General features: G+C 47.9%; 1 protein-coding gene across 1 annotated transcript in view; it reads left to right on the plus strand.

Annotated features, from left to right (window-relative positions):
• Nucleotides 1–885: 885 nt before the first annotated feature.
• Nucleotides 886–21,887, plus strand: part of LOC306968385 (lactase/phlorizin hydrolase-like) — a gene marked incomplete at both ends in the record, with an annotated part of 33,844 nt that continues 12,842 nt past the window's right edge. Inside the window, 9 exons of the mRNA XM_079563731.1 lie at nt 886–1,091; nt 7,126–7,424; nt 9,533–9,597; nt 10,900–10,980; nt 11,053–11,143; nt 15,011–15,083; nt 16,448–17,793; nt 18,839–19,107; nt 19,864–20,154. Of these exons, the coding sequence (XP_079419857.1) occupies nt 886–1,091; nt 7,126–7,424; nt 9,533–9,597; nt 10,900–10,980; nt 11,053–11,143; nt 15,011–15,083; nt 16,448–17,793; nt 18,839–19,107; nt 19,864–20,154 (2,721 nt within the window). The remainder of the gene's footprint in view (nt 1,092–7,125; nt 7,425–9,532; nt 9,598–10,899; nt 10,981–11,052; nt 11,144–15,010; nt 15,084–16,447; nt 17,794–18,838; nt 19,108–19,863; nt 20,155–21,887) is intronic.

Here is a 21,887-nt window from a genome sequence, read left to right on the forward strand (position 1 = left end):
ATGAGAGACCAACAGGCCCGGTTCATCATGAGGCCGTCCTTCTGTGGACCCTCCACCTGCAGGGGGCGCCATAGGGGCTGGTGCAATGTGATCTGGGAAACTCCAACAGCTGCCCCCACGACCCGGCAACGGACAAGTGGAAGAAGATGGATGTTTAAAGATCCACAATGTTCCTCATTTGTTTAAAGCATCTTCATCTCCACAGGTGAGAGAGTTTTTACCAAATAACCAGAGTCATTCAGGCCGGACTCTCGTGTCTCGTGTTTCTGCCGGGCTGATGTTTTTATGGCCTGATAAATATTTGAAAGTCACTTTATGATTCTTAAATAATATTCCTCGAAAACAAGTTTGTGTAACGAGTCCAAAGTCTGGTTCTTTTATCTGAAGGTGATAAAACGGAGACTCCGCCGCCGCGCACTCCACACGCCGCCGTGCACTCCACACGCAGCAGCAACACGCAACACGCTAACAACACGCTCAGGAGGACACGCTCAGGAGGACACGCTCAGATAAGGTTTAGTCCAGGTTTGTTGTGGTCCAGGTCTGTTGTGGTCCTGGTCTGTTGTGGTCCTGGTCTGTTGTGGTCCTGGTCTGTTGTGGTCCTGGTCTGTTGTGGTCCTGGTCTGTTGTGGTCCAGGTCTGTTGTGGTCCTGGTCTGTTGTGGTCCTGGTCTGTTGTGGTCCTGGTCTGTTGTGGTCCTGGTCTGTTGTGGTCCTGGTCTGTTGTGGTCCTGGTCTGTTGTGGTCCTGGTCTGTTGTGGTCCTGGTTTGTTGTGGTCCTGGTCTGTTGTGGTCCTGGTCTGTTGTGGTCCTGGTCTGTTGTGGTCCTGGTCTGTTGTGGTCCTGGTCTGTTGTGGTCCTGGTCTGTTGTGGTCCTGGTCTGACGATGGGCCATCCGCTCTCCCTGTGGGCTCTGCTGCTGCTGTGCTGTAGCGCCCCCTGCAGGAGTGACTTCATGGTGCTGGGGGGCCCTCGGGGGGCTCCTGAGTGCCCCGCTCTGCTCCAGGAGAACCTCCAGAAGAACCTCCAGCAGCTGAGAGCAGGAGGAGTCAGTCACTTCAGAGTCACAGTGTCCAGAGACGCTCTGCACAGGTCAGTACTGATGCTTTGTGTGTAAAAAAAAGTTTCATATATATATATATATATATATATATATATATATATATCCGCAGACGTAGTCCGGTAGTTAAATCACTGGGATGTCACTCCGCTGTGGCGTCGTCATAGCAACGCCTGACACAGCTGAGTCAGATAAAGGCGTAATTAGTGACTGACAGGAACGTATGAGATGGATTTAGTGTTTGCTAAATGTTTGTAGAGGAGAGTGAGCAGCTAGGTTAGCTACTGTTAATAACATATGAGCTTTACATTTCTATTGAAAAAGGTTAAGGCTATTCATCATTTTCAGGCGTTCATAAAATGATCCTGCATTGAAGCATATTTGTCTGGATTAGTAAAGTCAAACATGTTAGTTTGAGTTGGGGGGGCCCAGGTGTGAGCGACTCCACCGCAGCTGTTTCCATAAACAGTTGAGCTGGTTGAGCTAGCTAGCTTTAGCTTCAGGTTAAACCTTGTAAAAGGTAAATAACTGGTGCCCACGAGTGCCGCATATCGGTGTTTCCTTCCAGGGAAAAGTGTTTCCGGGTTAGTCCTGTTGTGTTGTGATTCTGTGCTGATGTTGTGTCGTTGAGCCTGACTGAGATCCTCGTAATAGCTGCGGAGAATGACTCGCTCTGAGACCAGCCTTCAGTGACCGGCTAATAACCCACACAAAATAGTCCCGTAGTCTGGCAGATTTAGTGACTTTAGTCAATGAAAAACACATTTATTATAAATGTTAGGTTTGTGGGACCCTGGTATAAGCGGATTAAACAACGAGGAGCCGCGTTAGACGTTATAATGCAGGAGGAACAACACTGAGTCGGGCGTTAGAACCGGCTAACGCCCGACACAGAGTGGTTTAATCCTTACATATATATATATATATATATATATATATATATATATATATATATATATATATGTCACTGCCAGGGCTCCGTACTCCTGTATTAAACTGTTCTCTCCTGTATGAACTGTTCTCTCCTGTATGAACTGTTCTCTCCTGTATGAACTGTCCTGTATGAACTGTCCTCTCCTGTATGAACTGTCCTCTCCTGTATGAACTGTCCTGTATTAACTGTTCTCTCCTGTATGAACTGTCCTGTATGAACTGTCCTCTCCTGTATGAACTGTCCTCTCCTGTATGAACTGTTCTCTCCTGTATGAACTGTCCTGTATGAACTGTCCTCTCCTGTATGAACTGTTCTCTCCTGTATGAACTGTTCTCTCCTGTATGAACTGTTCTCTCCTGTATGAACTGTTCTCTCCTGTATGAACTGTTCTCTCCTGTAGGAACTGTTCTCTCCTGTATGAACTGTTCTCTCCTGTATGAACTGTTCTCTCCTGTATGAACTGTTCTCTCCTGTATTAACTGTTCTCTCCTGTATGAACTGTTCTCTCCTGTATTAACTGTTCTCTCCTGTATGAACTGTTCTCTCCTGTATGAACTGTTCTCTCCTGTATGAACTGTTCTCTCCTGTATGAACTGTCCTCTCCTGTATGAACTGTCCTCTCCTGTATGAACTGTCCTCTCCTGTATGAACTGTCCTGTATGAACTGTCCTCTCCTGTATGAACTGTTCTCTCCTGTATGAACTGTCCTGTATGAACTGTCCTCTCCTGTATGAACTGTCCTGTATGAACTGTCCTCTCCTGTATGAACTGTTCTCTCCTGTATTAACTGTTCTCTCCTGTATGAACTGTTCTCTCCTGTATTAACTGTTCTCTCCTGTATGAACTGTTCTCTCCTGTATGAACTGTCCTCTCCTGTATGAACTGTCCTCTCCTGTATGAACTGTCCTCTCCTGTATGAACTGTTCTCTCCTGTATTAACTGTTCTCTCCTGTATTAACTGTTCTCTCCTGTATGAACTGTCCTGTATGAACTGTTCTCTCCTGTATGAACTGTCCTGTATGAACTGTTCTCTCCTGTATGAACTGTCCTGTATTAACTGTTCTCTCCTGTATTAACTGTTCTCTCCTGTATGAACTGTTCTCTCCTGTATGAACTGTTCTCTCCTGTATGAACTGTTCTCTCCTGTATGAACTGTTCTCTCCTGTATGAACTGTTCTCTCCTGTATGAACTGTCCTCTCCTGTATGAACTGTTCTCTCCTGTATGAACTGTTCTCTCCTGTATGAACTGTTCTCTCCTGTATGAACTGTTCTCTCCTGTATGAACTGTTCTCTCCTGTATGAACTGTTCTCTCCTGTATTAACTGTTCTCTCCTGTATGAACTGTTCTCTCCTGTATGAACTGTCCTCTCCTGTATGAACTGTCCTCTCCTGTATGAACTGTTCTCTCCTGTATGAACTGTTCTCTCCTGTATGAACTGTCCTGTATGAACTGTTCTCTCCTGTATGAACTGTCCTGTATGAACTGTTCTCTCCTGTATGAACTGTTCTCTCCTGTATTAACTGTTCTCTCCTGTATGAACTGTTCTCTCCTGTATGAACTGTCCTGTATGAACTGTTCTCTCCTGTATGAACTGTCCTGTATGAACTGTTCTCTCCTGTATGAACTGTTCTCTCCTGTATTAACTGTTCTCTCCTGTATGAACTGTCCTCTCCTGTATGAACTGTTCTCTCCTGTATTAACTGTTCTCTCCTGTATGAACTGTCCTGTATGAACTGTCCTCTCCTGTATGAACTGTTCTCTCCTGTATGAACTGTTCTCTCCTGTATGAACTGTTCTCTCCTGTATGAACTGTCCTGTATGAACTGTCCTCTCCTGTATTAACTGTCCTGTATGAACTGTTCTCTCCTGTATGAACTGTTCTCTCCTGTATGAACTGTTCTCTCCTGTATGAACTGTTCTCTCCTGTATGAACTGTTCTCTCCTGTATGAACTGTCCTGTATGAACTGTCCTCTCCTGTATTAACTGTCCTGTATTAACTGTCCTGTATGAACTGTCCTGTATGAACTGTTCTCTCCTGTATTAACTGTTCTCTCCTGTATGAACTGTCCTGTATGAACTGTTCTCTCCTGTATGAACTGTCCTGTATGAACTGTCCTCTCCTGTATTAACTGTTCTCTCCTGTATTAACTGTCCTCTCCTGTATGAACTGTTCTCTCCTGTATTAACTGTTCTCTCCTGTATGAACTGTCCTCTCCTGTATTAACTGTTCTCTCCTGTATTAACTGTCCTCTCCTGTATGAACTGTTCTCTCCTGTATGAACTGTTCTCTCCTGTATGAACTGTTCTCTCCTGTATGAACTGTTCTCTCCTGTATGAACTGTTCTCTCCTGTATTAACTGTTCTCTCCTGTATGAACTGTTCTCTCCTGTATGAACTGTCCTCTCCTGTATGAACTGTCCTCTCCTGTATGAACTGTTCTCTCCTGTATGAACTGTTCTCTCCTGTATGAACTGTCCTGTATGAACTGTTCTCTCCTGTATGAACTGTCCTGTATGAACTGTTCTCTCCTGTATGAACTGTTCTCTCCTGTATTAACTGTTCTCTCCTGTATGAACTGTTCTCTCCTGTATGAACTGTCCTGTATGAACTGTTCTCTCCTGTATGAACTGTCCTGTATGAACTGTTCTCTCCTGTATGAACTGTTCTCTCCTGTATTAACTGTTCTCTCCTGTATGAACTGTCCTCTCCTGTATGAACTGTTCTCTCCTGTATTAACTGTTCTCTCCTGTATGAACTGTCCTGTATGAACTGTCCTCTCCTGTATGAACTGTTCTCTCCTGTATGAACTGTTCTCTCCTGTATGAACTGTTCTCTCCTGTATGAACTGTCCTGTATGAACTGTCCTCTCCTGTATTAACTGTCCTGTATGAACTGTTCTCTCCTGTATGAACTGTTCTCTCCTGTATGAACTGTTCTCTCCTGTATGAACTGTTCTCTCCTGTATGAACTGTTCTCTCCTGTATGAACTGTCCTGTATGAACTGTCCTCTCCTGTATTAACTGTCCTGTATGAACTGTCCTGTATGAACTGTTCTCTCCTGTATTAACTGTTCTCTCCTGTATGAACTGTTCTCTCCTGTATGAACTGTTCTCTCCTGTATGAACTGTCCTGTATGAACTGTTCTCTCCTGTATGAACTGTCCTGTATGAACTGTCCTCTCCTGTATGAACTGTTCTCTCCTGTATGAACTGTCCTCTCCTGTATGAACTGTTCTCTCCTGTATTAACTGTTCTCTCCTGTATGAACTGTTCTCTCCTGTATGAACTGTTCTCTCCTGTATGAACTGTTCTCTCCTGTATGAACTGTTCTCTCCTGTATGAACTGTTCTCTCCTGTATGAACTGTTCTCTCCTGTATGAACTGTTCTCTCCTGTATTAACTGTTCTCTCCTGTATGAACTGTTCTCTCCTGTATTAACTGTTCTCTCCTGTATGAACTGTTCTCTCCTGTATTAACTGTTCTCTCCTGTATGAACTGTCCTGTATGAACTGTTCTCTCCTGTATGAACTGTTCTCTCCTGTATGAACTGTTCTCTCCTGTATGAACTGTCCTGTATTAACTGTTCTCTCCTGTATGAACTGTTCTCTCCTGTATTAACTGTTCTCTCCTGTATGAACTGTTCTCTCCTGTATTAACTGTTCTCTCCTGTATGAACTGTTCTCTCCTGTATTAACTGTTCTCTCCTGTATGAACTGTTCTCTCCTGTATTAACTGTTCTCTCCTGTATGAACTGTCCTGTATTAACTGTTCTCTCCTGTATGAACTGTTCTCTCCTGTATGAACTGTTCTCTCCTGTATGAACTGTTCTCTCCTGTATGAACTGTTCTCTCCTGTATGAACTGTTCTCTCCTGTATGAACTGTCCTCTCCTGTATGAACTGTCCTCTCCTGTATGAACTGTTCTCTCCTGTATGAACTGTTCTCTCCTATATGAACTGTTCTCTCCTGTATGAACTGTTCTCTCCTGTATTAACTGTTCTCTCCTGTATGAACTGTTCTCTCCTATATGAACTGTTCTCTCCTGTATGAACTGTTCTCTCCTGTATGACCTGTTCTCTCCTGTATTAACTGTTCTCTCCTGTATTAACTGTTCTCTCCTGTATGAACTGTTCTCTCCTGTATGAACTGTTCTCTCCTGTATGAACTGTTCTCTCCTGTATGAACTGTTCTCTCCTGTATGAACTGTTCTCTCCTGTATGACCTGTTCTCTCCTGTATGAACTGTTCTCTCCTGTATGAACTGTTCTCTCCTGTATGAACTGTTCTCTCCTGTATGAACTGTTCTCTCCTGTATGAACTGTTCTCTCCTGTATGAACTGTCCTGTATGAACTGTTCTCTCCTGTATGAACTGTCCTGTATGAACTGTTCTCTCCTGTATTAACTGTTCTCTCCTGTATTAACTGTTCTCTCCTGTATTAACTGATCTCTCCTGTATTAAACTGTTCTCTCCTGTATGAACTGTCCTCTCCTGTATGAACTGTCCTCTCCTGTATGAACTGTTCTCTCCTGTATGAACTGTCCTGTATTAACTGATCTCTCCTGTATTAAACTGTTCTCTCCTGTATGAACTGTTCTCTCCTGTATGAACTGTCCTCTCCTGTATGAACTGTCCTCTCCTGTATGAACTGTTCTCTCCTGTATGAACTGTCCTCTCCTGTATGAACTGTTCTCTCCTGTATGAACTGTTCTCTCCTGTATGAACTGTCCTCTCCTGTATGAACTGTTCTCTCCTGTATGAACTGTCCTCTCCTGTATGAACTGTTCTCTCCTGTATGAACTGTTCTCTCCTGTATGAACTGTCCTCTCCTGTATGAACTGTTCTCTCCTGTATGAACTGTTCTCTCCTGTATGAACTGTTCTCTCCTGTATGAACTGTTCTCTCCTGTATTAACTGTCCTGTATGAACTGTCCTGTATGAACTGTTCTCTCCTGTATGAACTGTTCTCTCCTGTATGAACTGTTCTCTCCTGTATGAACTGTTCTCTCCTGTATGAACTGTCCTCTCCTGTATGAACTGTTCTCTCCTCAGTCCTCCAGAGCGCTCCTGTCTGCAGAGCCTCCTCTCTCCTGTATGAACTGTTCTCTCCTGTATAAACTGTTCTCTCCTCAGTCCTCCAGAGCGCTCCTGTCTGCAGAGCCTCCTCTCCGCCGTGTCCAGGGCCGGTCTTCAGCCCGTGGTGCTCATGGACCTGTCCTGGCTCTCTGATCTCGGGGCCGTCCTCGTCCCGGGGTCCAGGCCGGGGTCTCAGATGCTCCTTCAGGCGTCCTGGGCGTCTCTGGACTCTGTGTTTGAGGACCTGGGGGCGCTGGCTCACACCTGGGTGTTTCTGCTGGACGGGAAGAGTCCGAGCGACCGGGAACTGTTCACACGAGTCCAGCAGAGCTTCAGGAGGAGCTTTCCAGAAGCAGGTGGGAGAAGTTCACTGTGACTAAAGCAGCTCACAGTGTGACGGTGGAACAGCAGAGCAGGTCGTCCTGTGAGAGGGACTGTTTTTAACACCACCTCTTTAACGATACTTGGTTTTCGATACCGATATCTGACCGATACTTTACAGCTGCCGATGCTAAAACATGTGTCGTCAAACCTGGGCTGCGTCTGAAACCATCACATTGTAGCCTCGAAGCTCTAACACTGACCTCTGACCCTTGACCTTTCATGGGGCGACTGTTAGATCTGTGCAGTTAGTGAACTAGAGCTTCAGCAGCATTTGAACAATCCGTCCTTAAACAGGGGAAAGGGAAGTGACATCACCAACAGCTGTTTTTCTTCTTCTTTAAAGTTATTGGTGGAGTGCAGGCCAAACAAAAGCGCATGTCGCCCCCTAGTGTCCAACAACAACAAAGTGTCCAAACAAAGACATTTAAGGAGAAAATAAATCTAAATGATCCAAACATTTCCCTTTAGTGTTATTTTATTTATGGGGCGACGGTGGCGCAGATGGTAGAGCAGGTCATCTCATGATCGGAAGATCAGGGGTTCGATTCCCACCTCCTGAAAGTGTACACTGTCGTTGTGTCCTTGGGCAAGACACTTCACCCACATTGCCCCCAGTGTCTGCGTACATTGGTGTATGAATGAGAGAATGAATGGGTGAGTGGATCCTTGCTGTAAAGCGCTTTGAGTGCCTAATGTAGGTGGAAAAGCGCTTTATAAGTTGAGACCATTTACCATTTATTTCAGCAGCTGTTTCTTAAAGCGACAGCAGCAAATGATCCAAGTGGCTTAAGTTTCTACTAAATGAAAACAAAAGCATTTAATCCGTTTCCTGAGTTTCCTCTTTAACACTGACATGTGACTTGTTAGCATCAGAGGTCACTATGCTAAAGTGGCTATGATAGCTAGCATCAGAGGTCACTATGCTAAAGTGGCTATGATAGTTAGCATCAGAGGTCCCTATGCTAAAGTGGCTATGATAGCTAGCATCAGAGGTCACTATGCTAAAGTGGCTATGATAGTTAGCATCAGAGGTCCCTATGCTAAAGTGGCTATGATAGTTAGCATCAGAGGTCCCTATGCTAAAGTGGCTATGATAGTTAGCACCAGAGGTCACTATGCTAAAGTGGCTATGATAGTTAGCATCAGAGGTCCCTATGCTAAAGTGGCTATGATAGTTAGCATCAGAGGTCCCTATGCTAAAGTGGCTATGATAGTTAGCACCAGAGGTCCCTATGCTAAAGTGGCTATGATAGTCAGCATCAGAGGTCGCTATGCTAAAGTGGCTATGATAGTTAGCATCAGAGGTCCCTATGCTAAAGTGGCTATGATAGTTAGCACCAGAGGTCCCTATGCTAAAGTGGCTATGATAGTTAGCATCAGAGGTCCCTATGCTAAAGTGGCTATGATAGCTAGCATCAGAGGTCACTATGCTAAAGTGGCTATGATAGTTAGCATCAGAGGTCCCTATGCTAAAGTGGCTATGATAGCTAGCATCAGAGGTCCCTTTGCTAAAGTGGCTATGATAGTTAGCATCAGAGGTCCCTATGCTAAAGTGGCTATGATAGTTAGCATCAGAGGTCCCTATGCTAAAGTGGCTATGATAGCTAGCATCAGAGGTCCCTTTGCTAAAGTGGCTATGATAGCTAGCATCAGAGGTCACTATGCTAAAGTGGCTATGATAGTCAGCATCAGAGGTCGCTATGCTAAAGTGGCTATGATAGTTAGCATCAGAGGTCCCTATGCTAAAGTGGCTATGATAGTTAGCACCAGAGGTCCCTATGCTAAAGTGGCTATGATAGTTAGCATCAGAGGTCACTATGCTAAAGTGGCTATGATAGTTAGCATTGAGGCTCCTTTTCCTAACTACTTCCTAACTGACAGCCCAATTCGAAGGCATCTTGTCATGGCAGACGCTGACACACATCCGGTTTGGCGTAAGAGCTCTTACCGATCTGCTCGTTTCGGACGCAGCCCAAGTCACGGATTGATCCAAAATGGCGGCAGACGATCGTGCTCGAGGCGACCGAGTCTCCAGAGTCAGAAACACATTCTCGTGGCTCATGTTTCCTCTGCTCCTCAGGACATCGCGTTTCCCTCGGACTGAAGCCTGACCTCTCCTCTGTGACCTCTGACCTCTCACACCTGGTGCGTAAGCCACGAATCAAGAGGCCAGAAACATTACATTCACACTGAGGGTGTCCACATTAGTCATGTGACGTCGTCTCCTTCTAAAGAGCCTTATTCAGCCCCGCCCACTTTTAAAACCACAATCACAGAGAGTTACTGAACAGACTTGTTTATCAGAACCATGAGCCAAACATGAACCTACTGCTATAAGTTAAATAGAAGTGAAAAAACGGCAGTTGTAGCTATGCTAGCTAGCCGTTAGCATTAGCACGCTGCTAACATGTAGCATCATTTCTTATTCTCCGTTATTTATGTATTTATGGGCTGTTGAACCACTTTGCTCCTCCCCATGTCTTTGTAGAAAACTATATTCATAATTCAGAGTTTTTAAAGTGTTTTTGAATAATTAGAAGTAAACAGAGCTCCACAGTCCCGCCTCCTCTCCACAGTCCCGCCTCCTCTCCGGTCCGGAAGTAAAACCCCCCTTGCTTTGAGACCGTATTGATTTGGAATAAAGTCTTTAACTCCGTAACTCTGTCAGCTCGGGCTGAATCCAGCTCTGTGGTTCTAAAGCGACCGCAAAGTCAGACGCAGCTAGAACTACATTACCCAGGATGCTCGGGAGTCCCATGATCTACGACCAGGCTTTTGATTGGTGGAGCTTCACGTTCCCACACGTGTTTATTTATTGTAATGTAGACAACATATTATAAACAATGTATTCAAACATAATGCAGGCAGAGAGTGGACGTTTTATCCAGATCTAACTCTGAGAGTAAGAAAAACATCAAAAAAATGTTCCAACGATCCAATTAAACGAACCACCATCATTTTTATTCCCATTAGCAGATTCAGATTGTTTAACAGTGAAATAATATAGAACTTTTGTCTGCAAAGTAACAGAAACTGGCCGTGTTTGCTGAAAACCTGCTTGCCTTGACCAGCGGGCGCGATGTCGCAATGGCTCTTGGGATACGGAGTTTCTATAGTCAGGAAGTGAATGATGTCACAGCCTTGGACCTTTGCCTTTTCTTCAACATGTCGTCTTCTTTTTGGGTTGAAATCAAACATTTTATGGTCATGAATTGCTACAGAGCGGATTAGCTTTTGCGCTGACGTTAAATGAGGTTTTCATTCTTGTAAGTTTGTGCAGAGACTGTTTCATCACCAGTGTGAAAGTGTAGTAGAAATAATACTTCAGTATTTATTATTATTAGTATTATTAGTAGTAGTAGTATTTGACATCCTTGTATTAAATATTAAAGTATAATAATTATAATCAGAGTAAAAGAACTAAACTGTCTCTGATCCCGTTTGCAGCCGATGGACTTCCTGTCTCTGAGGGTCAGTGTGACCTGTGACCTGCAGGGGGCGCACGGACCCACCGCCTCAGACATGAAGGTAAAACTGTCCCCAAGCATCTACAAAAACATGTACAACGGAAGGAGGGTCTGAAGAGTCTGGTCTTTACAGGAAGTGTCCGGAGACGTCCCTGTCCTGGTCTACATGTACGAGAGCACAGGCTGCAGCGAGGAACACGCTAAGGCTGTCCGACACGTGACAGGTATAACACTGAACACGCTAAGGCTGTCCGACACGTGACAGGTACACTGAACACGCTAAGGCCGTGCGACATGTGACAGGTATAACACTGAACACGCTAAGGCCGTGCGACACGTGACAGGTATAACACTGAACACGCTAAGGCCGTGCGACACGTGACAGGTACACTGAACACGCTAAGGCCGTGCGACATGTGACAGGTATAACACTGAACACGCTAAGGCTGTGCGACACTTGACAGGTACACTGAACACGCTAAGGCTGTCCGACACGTGACAGGTATAACTCTGAACACGCTAAGGCTGTGCGACACGTGACAGGTATAACACTGAACACGCTAAGGCTGTGCGACACGTGACAGGTACAACACGCTAAGGCTGTGCGACACGTGACAGGTACAACACGCTAAGGCTGTGCGACACGTGACAGGTACAACACGCTAAGGCTGTCCGACACGTGACAGGTATAACTCTGAACACGCTAAGGCCGTGCGACACATGACAGGTATAACTCTGAACACGCTAAGGCCGTGCGACACGTGACAGGTATAACTCTGAACACGCTAAGGCCGTGCGACACGTGACAGGTATAACTCTGAACACGCTAAGGCTGTGCGACACGTGACAGGTATAACTCTGAACACGCTAAGGCCGTGCGACACGTGACAGGTATAACTCTGAACACGCTAAGGCCGTGTGACACGTGACAGGTATAACTCTGAACACGCTAAGGCCGTGTGACACGTGACAGGTATAACTCTGAACACGCTAAGGCTGTGCGACACGTGACAGGTACAACACGCTAAGGCCGTGCGACACGTGACAGGTATAACTCTGAACACGCTAAGGCCGTGCGACACGTGACAGGTACAACACGCTAAGGCCGTGCGACACGTGACAGGTATAACTCTGAACACGCTAAGGCCGTGCGACACGTGACAGGTATAACTCTGAACACGCTAAGGCTGTGCGACACGTGACAGGTACAACACGCTAAGGCCGTGCGACACGTGACAGGTACAACACGCTAAGGCTGTCCGACACGTGACAGGTACAACACGCTAAGGCCGTGCGACACGTGACAGGTACAACACGCTAAGGCCGTGCGACACGTGACAGGTACAACACGCTAAGGCCGTGCGACACGTGACAGGTATAACTCTGAACACGCTAAGGCTGTGCGACACGTGACAGGTATAACTCTGAACACGCTAAGGCCGTGCGACACGTGACAGGTATAACTCTGAACACGCTAAGGCTGTGCGACACGTGACAGGTATAACTCTGAACACGCTAAGGCCGTGCGACACGTGACAGGTATAACTCTGAACACGCTAAGGCTGTGTGACACGTGACAGGTATAACTCTGAACACGCTAAGGCTGTGCGACACGTGACAGGTATAACACTGAACACGCTAAGGCTGTGCGACACGTGACAGGTATAACTCTGAACACGCTAAGGCCGTGCGACACGTGACAGGTATAACTCTGAACACGCTAAGGCCGTGCGACACGTGACAGGTATAACTCTGAACACGCTAAGGCCGTCCGACACGTGACAGGTATAACTCTGAACACGCTAAGGCTGTGCGACACGTGACAGGTATAACTCTGAACACGCTAAGGCTGTGCGACACGTGACAGGTATAACACTGAACACGCTAAGGCTGTGCGACACGTGACAGGTATAACTCTGAACACGCTAAGGCTGTGCGACACGTGACAGGTACAACACGCTAAGGCCGTGCGACACGTGACAGGTATAACTCTGAACACGCTAAGGCTGTGCGACACGTGACAGGTATAACTCTGAACATGCTAAGGCCGTGCGACACGTGACAGGTATAACTCTGAACACGCTAAGGCCGTGCGACACGTGACAGGTATAACTCTGAACACGCTAAGGCTGTGCGACACGTGACAGGTATAACTCTGAACACGCTAAGGCCGTGCGACACGTGACAGGTATAACACTGAACACGCTAAGGCTGTGCGACACGTGACAGGTATAACACTGAACACGCTAAGGCTGTGCGACACGTGACAGGTATAACTCTGAACACGCTAAGGCCGTGCGACACGTGACAGGTATAACTCTGAACACGCTAAGGCTGTGCGACACGTGACAGGTATAACTCTGAACACGCTAAGGCTGTGCGACACGTGACAGGTATAACACTGAACACGCTAAGGCTGTGCGACACGTGACAGGTATAACTCTGAACACGCTAAGGCCGTGCGACACGTGACAGGTATAACACTGAACACGCTAAGGCTGTGCGACACGTGACAGGTATAACTCTGAACACGCTAAGGCTGTGCGACACGTGACAGGTATAACACTGAACACGCTAAGGCTGTGCGACACGTGACAGGTATAACTCTGAACACGCTAAGGCTGTGCGACACGTGACAGGTATAACACTGAACACGCTAAGGCTGTGCGACACGTGACAGGTATAACTCTGAACACGCTAAGGCTGTGCGACACGTGACAGGTATAACTCTGAACACGCTAAGGCTGTGCGACACGTGACAGGTATAACTCTGAACACGCTAAGGCTGTGCGACACGTGACAGGTATAACACTGAACACGCTAAGGCCGTGCGACACGTGACAGGTATAACTCTGAACACGCTAAGGCTGTGCGACACGTGACAGGTATAACTCTGAACACGCTAAGGCTGTGCGACACGTGACAGGTATAACTCTGAACACGCTAAGGCAGTGCGACACGTGACAGGTATAACTCTGAACACGCTAAGGCTGTGCGACACGTGACAGGTATAACTCTGAACACGCTAAGGCTGTGCGACACGTGACAGGTATAACACTGAACACGCTAAAGCCGTGCGACACGTGACAGGTATAACACTGAACACGCCATGCAACACTTATTCATTCACAAACACTGACATGTTTGGTGTCCACGTGTAGCAGGAAAGACGCTGTAATCCAAGTACTGTTTCTTCTGTTTCCTCAAACACGTCGTCTCGAGTTCAGAAGCCGACTCTGAAGTGCAGCTCTCAGTCGTCCAGCCTGTGTTTATTGCAGCTGATGGTTTTATTTACGTCGTATTATGAAAACAGGGCTGTGACGTTTCACGCTCCGTGTTTACGGCGTGTTTATCGCTCTTTTATGACCTGATGAAAGGTTTACGTCCAGGTTAATGTTACAACCACGTCCTTCACCTCAGGAGCTCAGTCATAAACCAGCTTTATTATCCCAGTGTTTATTTACGTCTGCTCTGACTCAGCTCATCCTACTGTGAGCTGAACATGTGTTATTGTTCTGTAGAGCGACTCAGAGAGAATATCCTACTGTGAGCTGAACATGTGTTATTGTTCTGTAGAGAGCGACTCAGAGAGAATATCCTACTGTGAGCTGAACATGTGTGTTATTGTTCTGTAGAGCGGCTCAGAGAGAATATCCTACTGTGAGCTGAACATGTGTGTTATTGTTCTGTAGAGCGGCTCAGAGAGAATATCCTACTGTGAGCTGAACACATGTGTTATTGTTCTGTAGAGCGACTCAAAGAGAATATCCTACTGTGAGCTGAACATGTGTGTTATTGTTCTGTAGAGAGAATATCCTACTGTGAGCTGAACATGTGTGTTATTGTTCTGTAGAGAGCGACTCAGAGAGAATATCCTACTGTGAGCTGAACATGTGTGTTATTGTTCTGTAGAGAGCGACTCAGAGAGAATATCCTACTGTGAGCTGAACATGTGTGTTATTGTTCTGTAGAGAGCGACTCAGAGAGAATATTGAATAAAAACCTGCAGTATATGTTCACTCATACATCATGTGTTTGTAGGACTGAACCTGAAGCCGTTTGTCAAAGGTAACGTCTCTTTGTTTCCACAGCGAACTTAAAGTCCGAGCTGAACCTTGTCGGGTTTGACGCCGCGTTGGGCCTGAACACGGAGGAGTCCGGCAGGTACGGCTCAGAAACTACAGCCTCAGTCTGAGCTAGCATTAGCATGCTGCTGCTAGCAACACAGAGATCAAAAGTACAGGACGATAAAGCTAACTCCATATTAGAGTTGTTTATACAACAGCGAGAACCAAAGCTCCGGTCACACGAGGGGGCGTGGCCTCGCTGAGCGGGACGGAAGGATCTTTTGGAAAACTAAATATTTCACTATTTTCTGAGGGAATATAAACATATTTATCACATAAATAAAGTCCAGTTTAAAGGAACAGGCCAGTGTTTTCCAGACTGAGATCTGTTCTTACCTTAGACGAGTTCATGTGTACCTGTCTGGTCTTCACGCGTGTCCTCAGTCATGTAAACACAGACGGCGTTAGCGGCGTTAGCATTTAGCCTCTCCTCCTCTATAGCTCCAGGAGCACTACAGCATCCGCACAGTAAAGTGAAGATATTACTGCACAGATGTGGAACTACTCCTGGTATTATTACGCCTTACAATATAGTTCCTTTTTATCCGCTTAGAAAATCCACATTGTTTAATTGTGTGTAATTATACTTTGTAGTGGAACACTTCACGTAACCATATTTAAACAGGGAAAATGTGGAAGAGCTTGGTAGCTTCTATCTTCACCTGGTTTGGAGCTATAGAGGAGAGAGGGAGAGGCTAAATGCTAACGCCGTCTGTGTTTACGTGACTGAGGACACACGTGAAGACCAGACAGGTACACATGAACTCGTCTAACATAAGAACAGATCTCAGTCTGGAAAAACACCGGCCTGTTCCTTTAAATCGAGTCCATGTGGATGTTTTATCTGCAGATTGTTCAGTCACAGCAAAAAAAAGCCAATCGTAGCTAGCATTAGCATGTATCATGATGCTAACGCTAATGCTAATGCTAATGAAGCATCATGTTAGTCACTATGTGACAAAATGGGTATTTTTACCGTCTCAGACGTTCACTTTGTGATGAAAAAGGTAAACATCACATACTGATCAGACACAACATCTACAGTGCTGCAGTAGAACAGACAGGTCGTAGGGCTGTACAAGACTATAGAGGTACCAGTGCTTCAGTTGTACTAGTTCCTCAAAGGTTCTTCAGGTCTTCATGTCCAGTTTGTGTTATCGAGGTCGTACAAGAGTGTCCAAACAGCTCAGTGAGAAAACAAGACTTTCTCGTCCAAACCCAGCTGTGACCTGTTTAGTGATTCAACCACAGAGAAAGCTCTTCCAGGGAGCGATTATTGTGTGTTTGTTTTTGTCTCCAAACAGCCGCTGTAGAAGTCACATTTGTCATGCTCTAAAGTCTTTATTTTTGCCGACGGCGCTTGTTGGAACGAATGCACAAACATCTCTCTGTTCTCGTCAGGGACTCTCCTGGACTGAGCTTCAGCCCCGCCCTGAAGAACCTAAACGCCTCTGAGGTTCCGTCCAAATCCAAAGTGGTTTGGGAGAAGTTTTCCCCCTGGTCTGAGTTCCAGAGCAGAATGTATCACTACGCCACTTTCCCCAAAGACTTCCTGTGGGGCGTGACGTCTTCGGCCTATCAGATCGAAGGAGGCTGGGAGGCCGACGGGAAAGGAGCCAGCATCTGGGACACTTTCACACACCAGACACCGAGCCCCATCCCGGAAAACGCCAGCGGGGACGTGGCGTGTGCCAGCTACAGCGGCGTGCAGCAGGACCTGGATCTGATCAAGGCTCTGGGGGTCAAGTCTTATCGCTTTTCCATCTCGTGGCCGAGGCTGTTTCCGAACGGCACCACCGCAGAGCCCGTCAACCCCAAAGGCCTGGACTATTACAACGCGCTGATCGACGGACTCGTGAGTCTGGGCGTGGCTCCGGTGGTCACTTTGTACCATTGGGATTTACCGCAGGCTCTGCAAGACGAGGGCGGCTGGGAAAACCACGACATCATCCAACTCTTTAACCAATACGCAGAGTTCTGCTTCAAGACGTTCGGCGACAGAGTCAAATTCTGGATCACCTTCAACGACCCCTTTACCGTGGCGTGGAAAGGCTACGGCAGCGGAGAGATGCCGCCCAATCGAAAGGCCGACCCGGGAACGGCTCCGTACCATGTGGGACGCATTCTGCTGAAGGCGCACGCCACGGTTTACCACACGTACCAGACGTACCGGCCCACGCAGAACGGCCTGGTCAGCATCGCTCTGAACGGGGACTGGTACGAGCCGCTGGACGTCAACGTGCCGCGAGAGCTGGAGGCGGCCGATCGGGCCATGCAGTTCAGGCTGGGATGGTTCGCGCACCCCATCTTTAAAAACGGAGATTATCCCGAGGCCATGAAGTTCCAGGTGGGAGCCAAGAGCGACCTGCAGCGCCTGAAAGAGTCCAGACTGCCCGCGCTCACGGACGACGAGAAGGCGCTGATCAGAGGAACCGCCGACGTCTTCTGCCTCAACCACCACACCACCATGATGGCCTCGTTCTCCACGCAGCAGCTCACGCCGCACTCGTACCAATACGACTGGGACGTGGCGGAGCAGGAGCTCACGCACTTCCCCCAGACCGGCCTGAAGGGCTCGCGGGCCGTGTCCTGGGGCCTGAGGCGGGCGCTGAACTGGGTAAAGCTGGAGTACGGAGACCCGGAGGTTTACGTGACCGACAACGCCGTGAGCCTCACCAGAGCGTTCAGTACGGACGACTTCGACCGCGTGTTCTTCATGAAGGGCTACATCGACGAGGCGCTCAAAGGTCAGTCACCGCGTAGCACAGTCCAATAGTTACCAAAACCAGTTACCAAAACCAGTTACCAAAAACCTCTTACCAAACCAAAAACCTCTTACCAAAACCAGTTACCAAAACCAAACCCATTAAAGGGGGGGTATTATGCAAGCTTTCCATCCTGTTATTCTGTCACTCCCTCATTAAAAACATGGCTGAAGTGTTGCCTTGGCACATTCACGTATTTCTGAGTAATCTGTAAAAACTCTGATGGCGGCCATTTTAGGGACAGGTTTGCCTGAGTCCTCCTAGGAACGCCCCCACCTCCTGGAGACGCCTCCGAGCTTTCGTCACCAGCCGAGTAACCAACCACTGCTCCTCAGCAGAACCCCCTCCCCACTGATGCCACAGACAGCGTGTGGAGGGGGCGTGTCTAAAGGCTCAGAGGTTCTTAAAGAGACAGAGGCCGATTTCAAGACATTCACTACAGCCATTTTGAGAGAGACATTTTATACAAGGCAGTTATTCTGATTTACTGCATTTACAGACCAACAGAAGGTTTGTCATCATTGTAGTGTGATATAGACTGGTGCTATGGGACTGAAAAAAGCAGAATACCCCCTCTTTAACCAAACCTATTAACCAAAACCATTTACCGAAACCTTTTACCAAACCCAGACCCTGCTGAGGTGGTTCGTTAGAGTAAACACAGCCCAAAGTCTCTTTACGATGTTTCTTCTCTAAAGTCTTTGAGCCGAGATTCATCCAGGAAGTCACGCCAACATTTTGCAACAGTTCGGAAAAGTTTGGAAAGTGTTTTAAAATGTTGGACATGTTTTGGAATTTTTAGAAAATCTTTAACTTTTTGAAAAAGTTTTGAAAAAGTTTGAAAAATGATGGATTTTTTGTTGACATTTTTGGAAATGTTTGGAAACAACTTTTTCTACAACCTTTTTAAAAGTTGTGGAATGTGGTCCAACATGGCGGCGCTCCCCGGTCTCTCCCAGACCCTGATCCGCAGCTGCTGCAGGCCTGTGCTGAGTTTGTCTGAACATGAACCCTTGCTCCCCCTCAGCTCAGAGCCTGGACGGGGTGCGGCTCCGGGGGTACCTGGGGGCCCCTCTCATGGACGGCTTCGAGTGGCTCCAGGGCTACACCGTGGGCTCGGGTCTGATCCACGTGGACTTCACAAACGCAGCGCGGCCTCGGAGCCTCAGATACTCGTCCTTCTACTACCAGGACCTCGTGAAGAACAACGGCTTCCCTCCAGGAGAGGACGAGACGCTGAAGCACGGCCACTTCGGCGACGACATGATGTGGAGCACGGCCACCGCCTCCTTCCAGGTACGCCGGTGAGGTCAAAGAGCACGGCCACCGCCTCCTTCCAGGTACGCCGGCGAGGTCAAAGAGCACGGCCACCGCCTCCTTCCAGGTACGCCGGCGAGGTCAAAGAGCACGGCCACCGCCTCCTTTCAGGTACGCCAGTGAGGTCAAAGAGCACGGCCACCGCCTCCTTCCAGGTACGCCGATGAGGTCAAAGAGCACGGCCACCGCCTCCTTTCAGGTACGCCGGCGAGGTCAAAGAGCACGGCCACCGCCTCCTTTCAGGTACGCCAGTGAGGTCAAAGAGCACGGCCACCGCCTCCTTTCAGGTACGCCGGCGAGGTCAAAGAGCACGGCCACCGCCTCCTTCCAGGTACGCCGGCGAGGTCAAAGAGCACGGCCACCGCCTCCTTCCAGGTACGCCGGCGAGGTCAAAGAGCACGGCCACCGCCTCCTTCCAGGTACGCCGGCGAGGTCAAAGAGCACGGCCACCGCCTCTTTTCAGGTACGCCGGTGAGGTCAAAGAGCACGGCCACCGCCTCCTTTCAGGTACGCCGGTGAGGTCAAAGAGCACGGCCACCGCCTCCTTCCAGGTACGCCGGCGAGGTCAAAGAGCACGGCCACCGCCTCCTTTCAGGTACGCCGGCGAGGTCAAAGAGCACGGCCACCGCCTCCTTCCAGGTACGCCGGCGAGGTCAAAGAGCACGGCCACCGCCTCCTTCCAGGTACGCCGGCGAGGTCAAAGAGCAGACCCCTCTCTGACACGTGTCCCCGCAGATCGAGGGCGGCTGGCGCTCGGACGGGAAGGGCCTGAGCATCTGGGACACGTTCTCTCACACCCCGGGGAAAGTGAAGAACGGGGACAACGGCGACGTGGCCTGCGACAGCTACAACCGGATGGACGAGGACCTGCGGCTACTGCAGGAGGTGGGGGTGAAGTACTACCGCTTCTCCGTGGCCTGGGCGCGTGTGCTGCCCGACGGCACCACGGCACACGTCAACGAGGCGGGCGTGGCCTACTACGCTCGGCTGATACGGGAGCTCGTACAGGCCGGGATACAGCCTCAGGTGAGTCCAGGACCAGAGCTGAACCTTCAGCCCAGCACAGACTGTGTTTTAGAAAGATTTGGGGACGAACGAGGGATCCACAAAACATGACTGTGTTTAGAGCAACTGTAGAAAGACTGGGGTTCACACAGAAGAAGAAGAAATACCTATTAACCTCTTACCCCCCACCTTAACAAAGTGCATTTTCTCCAGTTCGGCTTTACCCAAATCGAAAAGCTTCTTGACTGGAGAGCCTCATTTGAAAGCTAAGACCTCGCGTTTTTGTCACTTTTTTGTTGTGCTTTTGTTTTTTGTTTTTCATTGCTTTGTTGTTGGGTTTTCATCTCTTTTTTGTCATTTATTTGTTGCTCTTCTGGAACATTTTTGTTCCGTTTTCATCCTTGTTTCGTCAGTATTTTGATGCTTTTCTTTTAAGCGCTTAGATTTGGATAAAGCTTGGTTAAATCGGGGATGAGAGGTTAAGGAGAAAGTTGAGAGGCCAGACCGGTGCCCGAGAGCCAGTGGTCCTTCTGTGCTCTTCCAGAATGGACATATGGCCAGTCCGCCCCTGAAACATGCAAACTCCACACAGAAAGGCCCCGTCCAGGTGGGAATCAAACCCAGGACCTTCTAGCTGTGAAGCGAGAGCACTAACCACTGTGCCACCGTGCTGCCCTACCCCAGCCTGTGACTGCTCTGTGTCCTCTGTGCTTCATTTCTCTCTCTGGAGGAAAAAAACAGACCCCAGATCAGCAAAATAGTTAGTGAGTGTGAGAAACATGTGTCCCAATTGGTCAACGGAGTCATGTGATCACTGTCAGCCAGCGGACTGGCCATACTGTCTGTCCCTTCTGGAAGAGCACAGAAGGGCCTCTCCTGCACACATGAAGCCAGGGGGCGCTGCAGTAGCTCTGTAAGTAGAGAAACTGCTCACTCTGACTACTCCCCGACATGGGAGAGTCAGATTCAGATTCAGAAAACTTTATTGATCCCTCAATGGCAATTGATTTGCTGCAACCTCAGACAGATATAACACATCACAACACTCACTGTGTGCCACTTCCAACTGCACAGACAATAGATAATAAAAACAACACATTTCAAAAAGGTCACGGTCACTTAGTAAACTCACTCCCTTCAGAATTCAGCAGTTCAGTGACAGAGGGACAAAAAAACAACGTCCAGAAGGCATGAAATCTCAGAGGACAGAGCCTGGAGAGGCTCCTCCCACAGAGACTATAGGTCTTTGTTTAACTCCGATGATTTTAGAGCAGATTCTGACAATGTTTTGCAGTTTATTTTTATCTTTCACAGACAAACCCTTGAATTAGCAAACAAATGAAAAAGCTAAAAGGCTCTCAATGAAACAGCAGTTAATGTTGCAGAGAATCCTTTTGTTTACATTAAAAGAGTTCAGTTTCCTTAAAAGATAGATTCAAGATAGAGTCAAACCGCAGCTTGTTGTCCATCCAAGAACCGAGATGTTTGTACTTCTCCGCTCCTTCCACCACAACTGCCCAGAGGGGGCGCTGTGGAGCGTCTAAAGTCTGCAACGTTTCAAAAGGCAGAGGTGGAGGACCTCCCTGCAAGTGAGACCACAAACTGTAGAAAGCTTTACTAAAAGCCAGGGGACTTCGGGGTAAAGGGTACTGAGTACCCAGCGCCCAGAGCAGGGTGGGGGCCCTCAAAAGTGCTGCAATAAAACGGGGTGGTGGCCTGAAAAGTTCAGGAACCCCTGTAGCATAAGTGGGGCC

This window comes from Gobius niger, assembly GCF_951799975.1.
Source record: "Gobius niger genome assembly, chromosome: 9".
In the NCBI taxonomy this organism is placed as follows: Eukaryota; Metazoa; Chordata; class Actinopteri; order Gobiiformes; family Gobiidae; genus Gobius; species Gobius niger.